Genomic DNA, 18,209 nt, shown 5'->3' with positions numbered 1-18,209 from the left:
GATGCTGCATGCAGCCTAAGGGACTGCAACTGTTTCAACCTCCATCCTTAATCTGTGCAATCCTTAGAAGAAATCCCTATTGTTTTCCAATGGGACTTTTGAACGCAAATGGATGTTTCATTGCTTTGTTGATATACCGTATTTTTCCATGTATGAGACGATACTGTTTCTTAAAAATATTTACCTAAAACTGGAGGGGTGTCTTCAGTGGTGGGATTCAAATAATTTAACAACCGGTTCTCTGCCCTAATGAATTCTTCCAACAAGCAGTTCACCAAACTGCTCAGAAAGTTAACAACCGGTTCTCCCGAAGTGGTGCGAACTGGCTGAATCCCAACACTGGGTGTCTTATACACGAGGGGCCCAAGAAGAGAACTGCGGTTGCGAAACTGCTGATACCTTATCTCTGCAAACTAGCCTCAAGAGCGAAACTTCTGATTGCACAAACAAGCTAACAGGTTTCCTCCAATCATGAGCCTTCTGTGACTGACATCAGCGGACATTGCGGAGAGCGTGTAGCCAGCGGCCAGATGCAACAGGGAGCGGTAATGTCAGAGCTTTCTGAGCCCATAAAAATGTCAGAAAACAAGGGGGAAAAAAAAACCAGTACCGGTAAGCGAATGTCTTCCTCTGCACAAAAAATGTCTTCTATTTAATGTTTAAAAGATTGATTTCTGAATTTTAGTAAGTTGGGGGAGGGGGAGAAGTCCTATACATGGGGGCATCTTATAGATGGAAAAATACGGGATTTATTTTGACAATGCACCTCTTTGAATAGTTAGTTGCTCGCGCTCACATTTTCTATCCCAATACATGTTTAAGGATCGATCAAGTTCCCGCAAATTCAAAGAAAAATAATAAGAGTTCCACAATGGAACTGGAATAAAGATCAGTAATAAAAGGACTGAAGCGGAGGAGAACATGTTCTACCTTTTCTAACTGGTCCCAGTCGTATGTGGTATGTCCAAACAGGATACTGCGGAGCTCAACAGGAAGAAACATTTTCCACGTTGTACTTGGGCAACCTCTTTGAAATCCACGTGTGAAGTCCTCAAACTGCTTCTTCACGGAATCATTAAACATGTAATTCACATAAGCATCAACGTATTCCTTTCTGTAAATATGGGGATTTGGTTATTTGGTAGAGTTGATAAAAGCAAAACTCGGCTCATAAAACAGGGGTTATGGGCTTGTTGAGGGAGAGAGAACAGTGCAGGCTGCTCCAACTCCCAGCATCCTTAAGCTGTGTCACTCTGTCCTAGAAGCGGGCACAATTCTGGATCAGCCAAAATTCATTCCAGCTGCTCAAAAAATGGTCCTTGTTTCTGGGAGAGAGCCATGCAGCCTCTGGATGCTAAGTTGTGGAGCAACCTGCTGTCCTCCAACGTGATCTCTGGAGCTTCCAGGAGATCTATAGAAAGTGACATCATGGCAGGGTAGGGAGGAGAATGTGGATCCTGATGGGGTGGGAAGCAAGCCCAAAATCTGCAGGGAGGGATAGAAAGTGAAGCATGTGGTGCCTCAGGATACGGGAAGCCTTGGGAGGCCCAGGGCAGGTGGATCTGCACTAGGCCTCCCCTACCCTTGAGGCACTTCATGCTCTACTTAACAACCGCATTTGGGAGAGCAAGCATGGAGACTGCTAAGCAAGGTGTACCATCACTTGTGACTCTAAGGCAGGGGTGGGCAAACTTTTTGGCTCGGGGGCCTCATTGACTTTTAAAATTTGACAGACGGGCCGGGTCAGCACAAGATACGATACATATAAAAACTGCAAAATCTCCTCAAAATCAAGTCACTGCGCCTAATGCGCTACCTGGTGTCGAAATGCCTGTCATTACAAGTCAAAATCAAATGAATGCAATCATTCAATCATTCACATCAAACCTTAATTCTGTACCAATCTTCGGCGGGCCGATTAAAAGACCAACGGGCCGGATGTGGCCCGCGGCCCGTAGTTTGCCCACCCCTGCTCTAAGGGGAAAGCTCCATTACAGCCAAAAGTTGAAGACTACCAATACATCAGTAGTAGTCTAAAAGACTGATTTGGGAATTAAAAATCCTCAGGTTCGATTTTCTTTTGATATTGAATTTACCGGTTTAGAAACCTACTACTTCGACCTATAAAATTGTTAACACCACTGAATACCTTACAGCAGGGGTGTCAAACTCAAGGCCCGCAGGGTCAGCCTGGAAATATTAAAGGACCGGCCTGCGGTGCTTCTGTTGGCCAAAATGGGATGCGTGAGGCCTGTACGTGGCCTGTTTTTGGTCTCCTGCAGCACTCTGCCAGCCAAAAAGCAATCCAGAGAGGCCCCCATTTTTGGCTGACAAAGTGCTGCTGGAGGCCGGGGAGGGTGAAAATGGGCCACGAGGGGACCTCCCACTCTGACAGCCCATTTTGGCCAGCAGAGTGCTGCTGGAGGTGATGGAGGGCAAAAATGAGGCACGGAAAGTAACATATAGTAGAAAAGGAGATCAATTTCTGTTACCCAACTATTCTTACTCCCTCTGCATCAGGATGCTGTTGCAAATTCTGGATTAGAAACTGTCAAGTCCGTCCCCCCCGCCATATATACTTCTATCCAAAGGTAATTGTAATTAAAAGTCAACAAACAAACCCATTCCTGGGAAAACTTGCCTGTTGTTTAAAGTAACAGGTATGTTGACACCATTTTCTTTCAAGTCAACCTCAATTATGGATCCTTTATACTTTTCTGTTATCTGCATAGGAACCAAAGTATAAAAGATTAGTATGGATGATTCTGCTTCATTTTCAGAATGTTAGGCATTATGTGCCAATGGATGACATATAGAAATGAACATTTCTCCTCATATTAGTAGGGCTGGTATTTCATATCATTGTCAGACACTTTGGAAAAGGCAGGTGATAACAAAAGAAAGGATCTCATGTTGTATTTGGATGCCAGTTCTGGAACTTCCAAGCTAAAATGGATTCACTCGAATGATCATCATTCTTAAGGCAGCAAGCTAGCTTCTAACTGCAATTGATTACCATGGCTGTGTGGTTTTGGAAACAATGGTATATGCATATTATCAAACATGGGCCATGAATGATGTACTTGTATCAGACATTGTGAGACCAGTATATAAATGCAAGTATATCATATTTTGACAGTCATAATTTATTACAAATTCCACCATGGGTATCATCAGAAATGGTAGAAATGGTGGTAGATTTTAGGAGAAATCCTCCTATACTACCACCTCTTACAATACTAGACAACATAGTATCAACAGTAGAGGCCTTCAAGTTTCTAGGTTCTATCATATCTCAAGACTTAAAATGGTGTCCATCAAAAACATCATCAAAAAAACACAACAAAGAATGTTCTTTCTGCGCCAACTAAGAAAGCTCTATTTGCCCAAGGAGCTGCTGATCCACTTCTACAGAGGAATTATTGAGTCTGTCATCTGCACCTCTGTAACTGTCTGGTTTGGCTCTGCAACCAAACAAGACAGACACAGACTTCAAGGGATAATTGGAACTGCAGAAAAAACAATTGCTACCCACCTGCCTTCCATCGAGGACCTGTATACTGCACGAGTCAAAAAGGGGGCTGTGAAAATATCTACAGACCCCTCACATCCTGGACATAGTTTCAATTTCTACCCTCAAAATGACCCCCCATGCCATCACTCTGCTAAACAACTAATTCCCACAACACTGTCAAACTATTTATTAAGACTGTATTACTATTATTCTTCTCATCCTTCCTATTACCTATCTCCTACTTATGACTATAACCTTGTTCCTTGTATCTTTACGATTTATATTATTTTGTTTCCTGGTATGATTTGATTGCTTATTTAGTATCCTATGACTATCACTAAGTGTTATATCTTATGAGTCTTGATGAATGTATTTATGTACACTGAGAGCTTATGCATGAGCTTATGAAGACAAATTCTTTGTCAATCACACTTTTCCAAAAAATAAAGAATTCTATTCTATTGCATTAAACCGTGGTTTGGTCAAATAACAATTGGCTGAACTCAAACAACACTTGAACCTGAAGTCAGAGAAATTACATTATAGTGTAGCAGTTTTCCCCAACCTGACATTCTCAAGGTAACTAGAAACTGCACAGCATACAGTGAGAGTGGAGGTTCGTTTGCTGAGCTTATGGGTTGATTTCTGAATGTTTTGTTACCAGGCTAGGTAACATATTCAGTGGATTTTACGGAATGTCAGCATTGGTGTTCTTTTGCTTATGAGGGCTTTGTGTGGTCAGTAGGTCTTTTGATGAGAACGTCACATCAAGTAAGGGTCCAGTGATGGGCAGGGGTGGGATTCCAACGATATAACAACTGGTTCGGTGATCGTGCGCTTTGTGTGTGCATACACACTCTGCATACGTGCTCCGCATTTAAAAAAAGCTCTAATACTTACCTTGTGAATAAAACAGCTGTGGCACAGTAAACCACTCTGCCGCGCAAATCAGCCGTGCTCTAACAAAAGGAAGTAAAGCACAGGAAAGAGCAGGGGCAGGTGGGTGGGCCCACATGCTCGTCGCAGCCAACCGGTTCTCTGCCAGCTGATCTTTGGAGCAAGGGGTTCGCCCGAACCAGTCTGAACCGGTAGAATCCCATCCCTGGTGATGGGTCTTCTGAGGGGTCAGGTGTGGGTCATGTCAGGTGAAGGTCTTGTCATATCAGGTGAGGGTCATTGGGAGGCCCTTATAAGCAGAAGAACACCAACACTGACATTCCCAAAATTCCACTGAAGATGTTACTTAGCCTGGTAAGGAAACATTAGGAAACCAACCTCCACTCTCATCCTACACCCGAGCTACAGATATTCACCACTATTGCAGAGCATTCAGTGTTATCTAACAGTATCTTTTCCTCTGAGGCTTCCAAGAGTGGCTGTGTAGAGAAAGGCTGATCTAACCGACCCAGGATGTCCTACCGTAAAACTCAGCTCCATGCTTTTGAAAATGTCATCACAGGGTTGATCCAGTATATACTGAAGATTACTAAAGGGGAAAAGAACAAAGTGAAACAAACTGCTTCTCCCAATACTAAAATAATTTGCTTATTTATGATTATGTCAGTTTCAACAGAAAGTGATTCTCCATAATATTCTCAAGTCTTCGCCTAGTTTTGTCTCCGTTCAGTTAAACTAAGACTGACATCCAGTTCCTAAATAGAGAAAATAAAGGAGATTTCATGTCAAGAGCAACTCCTGGGGTTATATTCCTGCAATTTTCTTGGCAGCATTGAAGAACTCGTTAGGCATTGCTTTCTTCACTCTTCTTTTAAATGTCCCAGTCTAGCCAACACCTGGATTCTCAGATGTCTTTCATTTAAGTATCAACCAGGACAGACTTTGGTTTAGCTTCCAGTATCAGCTTCTGTATATCCAAGCAATGTTGAGAGATCACAGAAAAAGAAAAGAGTACTTAATCTGCAATATCAATTATTTCCATATGAAAAATAATGTCATGCCATACCGTCCAACTGTGGGAGAGACTTCTTTTAAATCTTCCAGCGTTGGCTCCATATTTGCCAATTTCTTGAACAATGCAAGAGGGAAGGGTAAAGCAATTATCTTCTGATTTTGGAGCGCTATTCCGAACAGGTTCCCAATTAAAAAATATATGTCTTCCTGTGTTGATATCTAATTTGAAAAATCAATATACAAGTATTGAAAAATACACTGTAAAGCAAGGGTCTTCAAACTTGTGGACTTGTGGACTTGAACTTGTGGACTTCAACTCCCAGAATTCCTGAGCTAACATGACTGGAGGAGGAATTCTGGGAGTTGAAGTCCACAAGTCTTAAAGTTGTCAAGTTTGAAGACCCCCCTACTTAGAAAATAAATATTGTATTTCTGAAACTTCTTCCTATTTCAAACTCATTTCCCATGACTTGGCTTTAGCTGCAAAAGCCAAGCGATGCATACACCCCCTTTCTACAACTTCATCAGCACCATCTTGGTTTGCCAATTTTCTCTCTGGCTGTTCTTTGTTTTCTCCAGCAATGTGGATCCTTACAGGCATCCGGACTCCTCAAATAAGTGCAAGATAAAAATGGGTCTCGGCTGAATGGGTAATTCTATCTCATGAAGTATTCTAATTATGGCTCTCTCTATCTCAGCCCTGCTAACTTTAACCAACAGTGAAGGATTGTGAGCCCTTTCATCTATGATTAGGGGTGTCAAACTCAAGGCCCGTGGGGTGCTGATATCTGGCCCACGGGGCTGTCTTGGAAACAGCAAAGGACCAGCCTGCGGTATCTCTGCCAGCAAAAATGGAGCTCGGGGGGCAGGGGGGGTGGCACATGGCCCTCCCAGGCTCTCTTTTCAGTGGAAGAGGGCTGCAGGAGGCTGTCGCAGCCAAAAACAGAGCTTAGGAGGACCGTATGCGGGCTGCAGGACATTGAGCTGGCTGCGCCCACACTGGCCACACCCACTTCCCTCCAAGGTCAAAGAGAACCCTGATGCGGCTGTCAATGAAATTAAGTTTGACACTGCTGGTCTATATTTCAACAGGGGTTGAATCTGAGATCTGTTGCATGCTGAGCAAGTCATCTGCCATTAAGCTATAGTTCTTCCTGTACGGGTAGTCCTCCACTTATGACCACAATTGAGCCTAAAATTTTCTGTTGCTAAGTGAAATATTTGTTCAGTGAATTTTGCCCCATTTTGCCACCTTGCTTGGCAAAACTTGGTCACATGACCCCTGGACACTGCAACCGTCATAAATATGAGTCAGTTGCCAAGTGTTTGAATTTTGTTCAAGTGACCATGGGGATGCCGCAATGGTCATAAGTATGAAAAATGGTCATGCCACTTTTTTCAACGGTTGCTAAACAAAGTAGGGAAGAATGGAAAGCACGTGACTCTTGATTCTAAAAAGGAAAGCACAAGTAGTAAAGGAAACCAATATCTTAATAGTTCATGTCCATTCTACCATATTGTTTCTTTATATTTTTAATAGGAATTATCTTTTCACACCAGAATAAAGATACAGCTTGATACAATATCCATGTTACAACCAGAAACAGTTAAGTTTCATCAGATGGTGATCAAATCTTGTATTTATTAATGCTAATCATTTCCCCATTAATAGAGGAGAAATATATTAACACCTGCTATCCACAAAACCTAGATCAGGGGTGTCAAACTCAAAGTGCATGGGCCGGATCTAGCCTGCGGGGTGCTTAGATCTGGCCCATGGGGCCAGCCTGGAAACAACAAAGGACTGGTCTGCGATGCCTCCGCTAGTGAAAATGGAGCTCCAGTGGCCACACATAGCCCCCCTGGGCTCCATTTTCACCGGCAGACAACTGCAGGAGGGTGTCCAGGCCGAAAACAGGGCATGGATGGGCAGCGCACGGCTCCTCTGGGCTCCTTTTTCGCTGGCAGAGGGTTATTAAAACAAACTAAAAACAAAAGAAAAGGAGAAATGTTTCCCCTTTTGCCTTTGACTGTGCAAGAAGGGACAGGAAATGAGAAAGGGAAATAGGAAAGACAGAAAAAGAAGGAAAGACGAAGAGAAGAGAGCAAGGAAGTAAAAAGAAGGAAAGAGGGGAAGGAAGAAGAAAGGAGAATGGAGAGGGAAGGAAAAAGAAGAAAAAGGAGGGAGGGAGGAAGATTATAATGAGAATGAAGGTTTCATTATAACCCTGCCTTAGCACTTGGCCACCACAGGTGCCCCTGACACGAGTCCCATGTCACACCTGTCATGGCCACGCCCCCAGCCATGTTCCATGACCCCGGCCTCTGAGGTCAAACACAACCCTGATGCAACCCTCAATGAAATCAAATTTGACACCCCTGAGCTAGATGGACAACAAATTTCTAGGACTACAAATAATATCTCTGAACAGACAATGCCAAAAAGAGGTCAGCTATCACCTCCCATCCCTTTTAGGGGACAACCATGCTTATTTTCTCACCTCTATTGAAAAGTCAATGGTCAAAGAGATGAATTACCTCCAAGGTCATTTCTATTTTTATACTTAACAGCAGAAAGCATAAATAAATGCAGTACATGTTTATACATACCTCACGAAGGAACCAAATATAACCCGAATCGTCAAAGCGCCTAAATACTTGTTCTTCTAGATTACACAGTTGTCTGCTGATGATTGTGAAGAACTCCTGGATCAGGCCCCCATACTTGACTCCAGGTTCTCCTTGAAAATACACCTGAAGAATTAAATAAAATTAGCCAGATATTTACATTAATTTAGACTGATAAACTAAATATAAAAATATTTCTGGTTGCTCAGAAATCAGAACATCTTTCCTAGTTTTTCCCCCCTCTGAATTAAAGCTATAACCTTAAGTTATTCAGAAGATCCCTGAAACAGCTAAACCTGTTTCAGATGTGCTAGCCTTTCAAGACCAAAGCCTCTCAAGTTATCCTTAAAGTAGGGGAGGAAATTGCCCAAATTAAATTGTCACAAACACACATCAGAAATCAGTGAAATTCTCAGGAAGAACAAACAGAATCAGGATTTACTCAATTTATACCTCGCCTTACAAAAAAAAACCCCACATAACAAAAAGGAGATCCCTGTAAAATCTTATTCGTTTACTTAGAACAATGTTTTCTAACCTAGGCAATTTGAAGATGTCTGGCCTTCAACATCCAGAATTCCCTAGCTCTCATGTTGCCCTAGGAATTCTGGGAGTTGAGGTTTCCTGACTGGATCTTTTTCCTGTTGCCACACAGGCTCAATTCAGCATACTGTGAATATTTTTCTTAACATGGATGCTTTAAAAAACAAGAGTATAAAACCTTGACACACTTTTAAGATTTGTGAACTTCAATACCCAGAATTCCCCAGCCACCATGCTGCCCAAGGAATTCTGGGAGTTGAAGGCTGCAGTGCACACATCTTCCAAGTTGGAAAAAATTTGACTTAGAAGGCGCTTCAATAAAAGTTTTGGCTGTCCACCTAAACTAAGCTGCTAGTTTCCCAGCCATCTTGTTCCTCTTCTCCCGAACCACCCAAGTCCATCTTCCTCAGTATTCAGGTTCAAGTATGCCCACCTACTGCTTTAGGGAGGCAGTTTTCAAGGACTATACAGGGGACTTAGAGATATAATCTGGGGATTGATTAAATCTTATTAAGAATTGGTTTTATTGGTGTTTATAGAAAATTTGAGATATTGAAAATGTGGTGGAACACTGAGTGATATTTATAATATTAAAACATTAGTGACTTAACGGGTTAATAAGTATATTGCATGAAAAAATGTTATTGAGGTTTACCTATATTTTTGGAGAAAGTGATAAAAATAATAAAGAGAGAATGTTTAAGTATTGTTAATTATGAGCATATCAAGGTGAGAAGTTGGAAGATAAAAACTCTGTATATGTAATGGTATCTACAGTATACAAAGAGGCAAACCGGTAGTCCAAAGTCCTCCCGGAACCAAAGGCAGAGTGCTTAAAAAGTATACCGGAGTTCTATTTTCAAGCGCTCTGCTGCACCGGAAGGAGTTCCTGCAAAGGCGGCTCCCATTTCCTGCCTGGTTCGACCTTTCGCGCTCCGCGGCGAATCATGCTCGCTCTGCCTGCCCTACGGCTTCTGACTCGCCACCCGCGCCAGGGACTTCTGCGGGGCAGGCGGGCGGTTTGCACGGCGGCGGAGAACGGGGGGGAAACCACCGGCCCAGGACCGCAAGCGCCGCCCTTCGACGCCGGGCTGCTGGAGATCCTCGTGTGTCCCCTGTCGAAAAAGCCGCTCAGGTCGGGCTAGCAGCTTTTGCCCTTGTTTTGCTCTCCGCCCGTTCGCGTTTGTCCCGGTTGTCGGCTACGCCCGCTCCCCATGGCCTGCACGCCTTCTCTATTGGCAATGGGTTATGTAGTCCAACGGGCAGGGTGGCTTCCCGCCAGGATAGGAAACTCATCCTATCCGCCTTTCCTTTATTCCATTTTCCAGTAGTTTGGAATTGAATTGCTTTATGAAGCATATGTATTTATATGCTTAATAACATATGATAAATGGCTTCATAGAAACTCAATATATATAATCTATGAAGGAAATAAGATGTTTCTGACTGAGAAATGCTTACTCCTCCCCCAAAGTTTTTAATCTATCCATCCACTCACCTACCTACTTATCTACCTCCCTCTCTCAATATTTATATATATCATTCTATCTCCTCTATTTCTATCTATACCTACCTACCTCTTTATCTCTATCAATCTCTTTATGAATCTCTCTCTCTCCATCCATCCATCTATCTCTACCTTATCTCTAAATCTCTTCTCTCATATATCTGAGACTTTGGGGAAGGGGAGAAGAGTAAGCGTTTCTCTGTCAGAAGCATCTTATTTCCTTCATAGATCTTAATGTAAGAGCTATCAAGTGATGAAATATCTTGCGTGTTATAGATTATTCAATTCAATCATTAGTTTAAAACAATTCAACAATTCCTATTTCTAATAGTGGATGCAGAAGAGTCATGGTATTTTTACAAATGGCCCCTCGGAAATCCTTATCAAAATAACTTACCATTAATTTAATTCAGTTCAACAATTTCTATTTCTAATAGTGGATGCAGAAGAGTCATGGTATTTTTACAAACGGCCTCTCAGAAATCCTTATCAAAATAACTTACCATTAATTTAATTCAGTTCAACAATTCCTATTTCCAATGGTGGATGCAGAAGAGTCATTGTAGTTTTACAAATGGCCCCTCAGAAATCCTTATCAAAATAACTTACCATTAATTTAATTCAGTTCAACAATTCCTATTTCTAATAGTGGATACAGAAGAGTCATGGTATTTTTACAAATGCCTCCTTGGAAATCCTTATCAAGATAACTTTACATAGATTTCCTTCCTTCCTTCCTTCCTTCCTTCCTTCCTTCCTTCCTTCCTTCCTTCCTTCCTTCCTTCCTTCTATTTCTTTCTTTCTTTCTTTCTTTCTTTCTTTCTTTCTCTCTTTCTTTCTTTCTTTCTCTCTTTCTTTTATTGAGTGGGTTCTCCCCTTCCTAATCACCAATAAAAGAATAGCATTCTAGATGTTGGGCTGCTCTACAGCTTCGCACTGAATGACTTTGTCCATCCATTAATTGACCCACAACTAGGGAATTTATGCCAGTGAATTTTAAGTCCTGCCCATTCAGGATTCCTGTTGCAGTGTATGCATTGTTTCTCTTCTCCCAAGTGTTGAGTGTCCCCCTCCCCTCACCCTGTGCTAGCTTACTATTTATCTATATAGTATATTTCTGAAATCAAGAACAATAACAAATCTCATGTCATTATTTGCTGTATTTTCTAGATATAACGAATCCACAAATGAGTTAATTAATGAAGAACTAGGTATAGCATACCCCATCATAGATGGCATTCCTAATATGATACCTCAGGCAGCAAGAATGGTTGGCAAGGAGAAGCAGGAAACAGAATCTGAGCAAACCTAGAAGATTATCCTCTTGGAAGGAAGTTGGAAGACAAGTGGAGTAAGATGTTTCCCTCATTTCCTACCATGACTGTACTTGTCCCACTGTTGTCTTTAGTTGGCCTCTTCTATTCAGCCAGTGTAGATGAAAACTTCCCCCAGGGCTGCACAAGTACAACAAGCATATGTTTCTACAGCCTGCTGCTTCCAGTTACAATACCAGTTTATGTATTTTTCCACCTTTGGACCTGGATGGGCCTTAAACTTTTTCGCCACAACTAGATTGTGCTTAACTCTTTAAGAAGCCTCTTAAAATAAAGAATGGTGTGAAGTTTTTTGAAAACCGGTTTCTTAATATTCTGACCCTTATAGTACACCTGAAATGAAACGGAGGCTAACTGTCTTCAAATGCAAGTACATCCAAGCAAATTGAAAAGTCCCTTGCTCATTAGGGCATGCCTACATACCGAAGTAGCATCAAAGCACACAGGAATATCAAACAAGAAATCAAATATGAAAATCAAGAAAGCAATATGAAGGGATACAAGGCAAATCTTCTTTCAATGAAGGATCTTAGGCATGCAACAAGGCAGTCTGGATGTGTCTGCTTGTGTAGGAAATGTCATTTTTCTAGTCTTTGGTGGAAAAAAAATTCTGCAGAATTATTCCAAAAGACAGTTTCATTACCTGATGATTACAGGCAATTATTTATATAGACTGAGTGCAAAATAGTGTTTTGTCAAATCCATAGATGAAAAGCTCTGAATGAATTAGTATTTGAATGTTAGTACATTCAAATACATTTCAGCTCGGAATGTGTAAGATGGTCACAGGTAAACTATATGTAATAGTGTTCTTGGCTTACTGACAATGTAATGTTAGACTTGATTTCTCTTTGATGAAGCTGCACTATTGTTCTGCACAGACCCAGGATTTTGAACTCAGATCCACAAATACAATTGTGTTGTGTCATGAAAGTTGACACTAAATGAAAAATAAAAAAAATTGAATAGGAAATGGTTTCTAATAAAGCATCTGCAGCGCCTATGTATTTTGTATACTTACTGTTGTATTTTTATATATGCTGTGGAACCTTTTTTAAAAGTACACACTATTTTTATTCAGGTTTTATAAGGAAAGCATCGAAATGATGTAACACTGCAGTTGGTTGCATGCCAAAATGAGCCTCTAGATTATGGATGTCAAACTTGATCGTGTCATGTGACATATTGTGATGGTTTTTTTGCCTTTGCGGAGCCGGGGTGAGCATGGCCCGCGTGTGATACATCCAGCCCATGAGCCACCAGTTTGACAGGCCTGCTCTAGATTGTTTCTTCTCAGTTGAGAGGAATATGCCTATCACTGTCTTATATGTGTCACATAACCATAGCTTGATTATAGATATACAAAATTGAATGCTTACTTGAAAATATTGCTGAAAGCAAATTTCTTCTGCATTTCTTAGGTAGTGCCAGGTATCCTGTAGTAAATACTGCTTCCTTACATTCATTGTCGAGGTTACAATGTATTCCTAGGATACAAACAACTGGGTTACGAGTCATTTTAGCAAATTTTGTTAACGTTGCATTATGTTCGTAGGTATACATACCTGTTTGTATTCCCAGTGCAACATTGTGCATTTTGTTTTATGCACCACAATTTTATTTTCAAGATTCAAGATCCAAGGAAATTGGATGAACAGCTGAAATAACAAAGATGATTTATGATTTAAGACATGTATATTTTAAAGTTGACTTATTATAAAACCAAAACCCAACAAATCATATTGCTCAAGAATAAAACCCACAATAAAGGCAACCATTTTAATAGAAGAGAAAATCTGTAGCTCATAGCTGAACTACGGGATTTTTGGTGCGCTCTGATCTTAGTTCTTTGCTTGCAGACATTCCATTACCTAACTAAGATAACATTATCAGTTCAAGTGTTAAGGTTTATTGCTTGCTTACATAAGCTTGTTCTGCCAGTTTGGATGGGGGTCTGATTATCTCCTTGGTGGTTCCTTTATTATAGTGTCTTCTGCCTGATTGGTGGTAATCCTGCTTAAAACTATGCACTTTAGAACCCACAATTATCTAGCACAATAGGCACAGACCATGATATTCTAAAATTTCATGTTTGATCCACAGTATTGATGTAAATGGCCCGGAAAGAATGGCTCCATATTTCTTTTAAGATTCCCCCAGAAAAACACTTCCCTCTCTCTGATAGAAATAAAAAAGGGATATTTGACCAGAAATAAACTTAATGAAATAATATCTATACAACTTACACGTATATCAGAATATGTCGACTCGCCTAACAAGAACTGTTCACAAAAACAAAAAAGCAAAAATAATTAGTAAGCTACATTGCAATGATGCTTAAAGAACTATCCCTTTGCTGGCATAAGTACCCACGCTCCCTGGGAGCTATTCTATGCAAAAAAAATTGCTATCAGTTTCCACTATAGTCAGATAAATAGACACATTTTCTTTTTATTTAGAGTGGCATTTTAAAATAGTTTACTGATATATGCTGAATATTTTGAAGTGTAAATTGCACTTCAGTCTTGCAGTTTTATATCTCCAAATTCAGATCTGATGAGGAAGATGAAGTGGAGAGAAGAGAATTTGAATTTCTTCCTCATGCATACTGTACCAGTGGTGTCAAAGTCAATTAGAAATGTAGGCCACTAACCAATACCTAATACCTTCTTTTTTTAAATTAATACTGTACAATCCAATAATCAGGAAGTAGGCGTAACTAGTATGTTACTATGATTTTGACTTGATTTTCAGTGTTTACAGGAAATCCTCGATCTCGTGGTCTAGTGACCATTCAAAGTTACAATGGCACTGAAAAGAGTGATAACCGTTTTTCACACTTAACGATATTTGCAGCATCCCCATGGTTGTGTCATTTGGATGCTTGACAATTGGTTCATATTTATAATGGTTGCAGTATTCCGGAGTCAAGCAAAGTCAATGGGGAAACCAGGTTCACTTAACAACGTGCTACTAATTTAACATCTGCAGTGATTCACTTAACAAACATGACCAGAAAAGTCATAAAATGGGGCAAAACTCAACATAAACTTTAGGCTCGATTGTGGTCATAAGTCGAGGACTACCTGTGTTCATATATAGGTAGTCCTTGACGTACAGCCATTCATTTAGTGACCATTCAAAGTCACATTGAAACTGACCATTTTTCACACTTCAGTCCGTTGCATCCTCACAGCTTATTTAAGCTGTTCCTTTAGAAAGGAAATATATAACATGTCATGTCAATGAAATATTGTAGAAGAGTGTTGTGTGATTTTATTTGAAAAACTGTTCCTAGTCTATTGGCTAATTTCAAAAGCTTAACCCAAAGCTATTATCCAGTTTAATACTATTCTACCACTTTCAGATATCTTTTATATTGGAAGCAATATATCAGGTGAAACTCGAAAATTTAGAATATCGTGCAAAAGTTCATTTATTTCAGTAATGCAACTTAAAAGGTGAAACTAATATATGAGATAGACTCATTACATGCAAAGCAAGATAGTTCAAGCTGTGATGTATCATGATTGTGATGATTATGGCTTACAGCTCATGAAAACCCCAAATCCACAATCTCAGAAAATTAGAATATTACATGCAATCAATAAAACAAGGATTGTACATATCAGACCTCTGAAAAGTATAAGCATGCATATGTACTCAGTACTTGGTTTGGGCCCCTTTTGCAGCAATTACTGCCTCAATGCAGCGTGGCATGGAAGCTATCAGCCTGTGGCACTGCTGAGGTGTTATGAAAGACCAGGATGCTTCAATAGCAGCCTTCAGCTCTTCTGCATTGTTCGGTCTCATGTCTCTCATCTTTCTCTTGGCAATGCCCCATAGATTCTCTATGGGGTTCAGGCCAGGCAAGTTTGCTGGCCAATCAAGCACAGTAATCCCATGGTCATTGAACCAGGTTTTGGTGCTTTTGGCAGTGGGCAGGTGCCAAGTCCTGCTGGAAAATGAAGTCAGAATCCCCATAAAGCTTGTCTGCGGAAGGAAGCATGAAGTGCTCCAAACTCTCCTGGTAGACGGCTGCGTAGACCCTGGACTTAATGAAGCACAGTGGATCAACACCAGCAGATGACATGGCTCCCCAAATCAACACAGACTGTGGAAACTTCACGCTGGACTTCAAGCATCTTGCAGTGTGTGCCTCTCCATTCTTCCTCCAGACTCTGGGTCCTTGGTTTCCAAATGAGATGCAAAAGTTGCTCTCATCAGAAAAGAGGACTTTGGACCACTGAGCAACAGACCAGTTCTGTTTTTCTTTAGCCCAGGTAAGACGCTTCTGACATTGTTTAGCAGCGGCTGGAGAAGAGGAATACGACATTTGAAGCCCATGTCCAGGATCCGTCTGTGTGGTGATTCTTGATGCACTGACTCCAGCCTCAATCCACTCCTTGTGAAAGTCCCCAACACTTTTGAATGGCCTTTGCCTGACAATCCTCTCCAGGCTGCAGTCATCCCTGCTGCTTGTGCACCTTTTTCTTCCACACTTTTCCCTTCCACATAACTTTCTATTAATGTGCTTTGATACAGCACTTTGGGAACATCCAACTTCTTTTGCAATTACCTTTTGAGGCTTTCCCTCCTTATGGAGGGTGTCAAGGATGGTTTTCTGCACAACTGTCAGGTCAGCAGTCTTTCCCATGATTGTGATTCCTACTGAACCAGACTGAGAGACCATTTAAAGGCTCAGGAACCCTTTGCAGGTGTTATGGCTTAATTAGCTAATTAGAGTGGGACACTTTGAGCCTGGAATATTGAACCTTTGCACAATATTCTAATTTTCTGAGATTGTGGATTTGGGGTTTTCATGAGCTGTAATCCATAATCATCTGAATTATGTCACATCATGGCTTGAACTATCTTGCTTTGCATGTAATGAGTCTATCTCATATATTAGTTTCACCTTTTAAATTGCATTACTGAAATAAATGAACTTTTGCACGATATTCTAATTTTTCGAGTTTCACCTGTATTTAATTTGAAGACTACCCAGAATCATCAGAATTCAGGCAAATTTAAATTTAAAATAAAACAAATAAGCACTTACAAAGCAATTGAGCAAGTTATCCCATTTTGAAATTATTTTCTTTGCTTCAGGTACATAAAAATTACTTTCCTGAATTTTGAAGCCAGACCTGCAATTTACCTGCGTTGATAAACAGGATTAAAGCAAATGTTACACTGGGGACAAGATAATCAGTTAAAAGGCAAACCAAAACAAATTCTGCACTTGTTAAACAAGCAGCATTTGCATCTAATTTTAATATAAAAACAAATACACAGATATTTTAGAAGGTTTTTTTTTCCTTGACAAGAAAGTTCCCAAGGGATAAGTAACCTTTAAGTTTCCCCCCAAATCCAATAAAAGTTAGTCTTAAGGAAATCAGTCCCTACATAGAACTTTTCCAAAGGATTTTTTAAAGGCTCTTCCTGTCTCAGAAATGTGCCCTCCTGGTTTGTGGCACTAGCCATGACTTTTGGGCAGGAATGATGGGGTGGCTATAATTCAGGGGACTTTGTTCTGCTTCTATAATGAGTGCTCTTGTACTTTTGATGCAACCCTATCAAAATGCAGAACAGATGGCAAAATAATGGGTGTGTGGCAAGGGGTCAGCATTGAGGTGATGACCAGCATGGGGAGATAGGGTAGAAAGCAGGGGGGCAAACCATCTTGGGAGGGAAGAAGGCCCAAAGGCTAACACCAATGTTAGTTTCCAGCCCCTTATGCACAGCCCAAAGCTTGGTTTCGGGAGCCTTGGAGGAGCCGCTGTACTCTGGCATAGGCTGCTTAATGCCAGGTCATCCTGCAATAAAGTTCACCTCGATGGAAGCCTGAGAAAGAGGCCCCTCATCAGTCAGTCAACAGGAGTGTTGACTTGCCACCAGCTTACCAGGTACTTAGGAGCCAAGGGCAAGGCACAAGGAAACAACAACTAAGGATTTCATAGCCAGCCACCAACACCCTACAACCAAAAGCCACATACAACCAGGCACCATGTAAATACAACATGTAGAACAGGGCCCACATTCTGGAGAGAGAAAAGTTCGGAGCCCGAAAGGTTAGAAAAATAAACCTATGGCGATCATGTCAGATTGGATCTTGCAACACGCCTATTGGCCTTCCTTCGCAAAAGCTCACCTCATTCACAATCTTAATCTGATCATGGATGAGAGAGCCCAGACTTGGTTGGATACAGAGGAGGCTCTTCCTGTCCCAGAAATGTGCCCTCCTGGTTTTGAAGTGTGGCACTAGCCACGGCTTTGGGGCGGGGGCAGGCTTCAAAAATTTCAGCAACAGGTTCTCTGCCCGGTTGCTGGATGGGCGTGGCCCTGGGTGTGGCCTAGTCAGCCTCCTGCACCAATGCGTAGGGGGCATTTTTGCCCTCCCTGGGTTCCGGAGGCTTTCCTCGAGCCTCTGGGAGGGTGAAAACAGCCTCCCCCAGGCTCCGGAGGCCCTCCGGAGGCTTCCGGAAGTTCCGGGAGGCCCGTTTTTCGCCCTCCCTGAGCCTCCACGCGGGCTCTTCTGCACTTATCTCGCATCCAAACCAGGCCGCATGGAGACTCCAGGGAGGGGTGCGGTGGGAGGGCAGAGTGGGGTGGGAGGGGCCAGCCAGGGGTGGAATTTGGCAGTTCTCCAAACCGGCCATAATGTGAGCTATGGGTTCTCCCAAACCTGGGTGAACCTGTAGCAGCCCACCCTGGGTAGGGGTGATGGGGTGGCTATCATTATAATTCAGGAGTCTCTGGTTGTCCTTAG

At 41.5% G+C, this 18,209-nt stretch overlaps 3 protein-coding genes across 3 annotated transcripts in view; 2 read left to right on the top strand and 1 right to left on the bottom strand.

Annotated features, from left to right (window-relative positions):
• Positions 1-18,209, bottom strand: part of LOC113415290 (E3 ISG15--protein ligase HERC5-like) — a 52,950-nt gene that overhangs the window by 3,026 nt on the left and 31,715 nt on the right. Inside the window, exons 14-22 of the mRNA XM_087962860.1 lie at positions 16,464-16,598; positions 13,688-13,719; positions 13,003-13,111; positions 12,817-12,924; positions 8,036-8,179; positions 5,478-5,644; positions 4,934-5,000; positions 2,638-2,724; positions 931-1,110 (exon numbers count right to left, since the gene is read on the bottom strand). Coding sequence (XP_087818986.1) covers positions 931-1,110; positions 2,638-2,724; positions 4,934-5,000; positions 5,478-5,644; positions 8,036-8,179; positions 12,817-12,924; positions 13,003-13,111; positions 13,688-13,719; positions 16,464-16,598 — 1,029 coding nt within the window. The remainder of the gene's footprint in view (positions 1-930; positions 1,111-2,637; positions 2,725-4,933; positions 5,001-5,477; positions 5,645-8,035; positions 8,180-12,816; positions 12,925-13,002; positions 13,112-13,687; positions 13,720-16,463; positions 16,599-18,209) is intronic.
• Positions 9,486-12,444, top strand: PYURF (PIGY upstream open reading frame). The gene is made up of 2 exons (XM_026672648.2): positions 9,486-9,731; positions 11,274-12,444. Exons 1-2 carry the CDS (start codon positions 9,544-9,546, stop codon positions 11,413-11,415), a joined length of 330 nt encoding a protein of 109 aa, XP_026528433.2. The 5' UTR covers positions 9,486-9,543; the 3' UTR covers positions 11,416-12,444.
• PIGY (phosphatidylinositol glycan anchor biosynthesis class Y) lies at positions 11,460-12,444 on the top strand. Its single transcript, XM_026672649.2, has one exon. The coding sequence runs from the start codon at positions 11,460-11,462 to the stop codon at positions 11,673-11,675; it is 216 nt and encodes a 71-aa protein (XP_026528434.1). The 3' UTR covers positions 11,676-12,444.

Source organism: Notechis scutatus, chromosome 4 (genome assembly GCF_049901735.1).
Source record: "Notechis scutatus isolate UNSWTSFEM ecotype Mainland chromosome 4, rNotScu1.2, whole genome shotgun sequence".
In the NCBI taxonomy this organism is placed as follows: Eukaryota; Metazoa; Chordata; class Lepidosauria; order Squamata; family Elapidae; genus Notechis; species Notechis scutatus.
This window is presented reverse-complemented; position numbering and strand designations above follow the sequence as displayed.

Bases quoted from the DNA above. Each gene is read 5' to 3' on its own strand.
- PIGY (XM_026672649.2), top strand. From the start codon at position 11,460: ATGTTTCCCTCATTTCCTACCATGACTGTACTTGTCCCACTGTTGTCT.
- PYURF (XM_026672648.2), top strand. From the start codon at position 9,544: ATGCTCGCTCTGCCTGCCCTACGGCTTCTGACTCGCCACCCGCGCCAG. The intron at 9,732-11,273 runs GTCGGGCTAGCA...TGTATTTTCTAG, and splicing joins CTGTCGAAAAAGCCGCTCAG to ATATAACGAATCCACAAATG.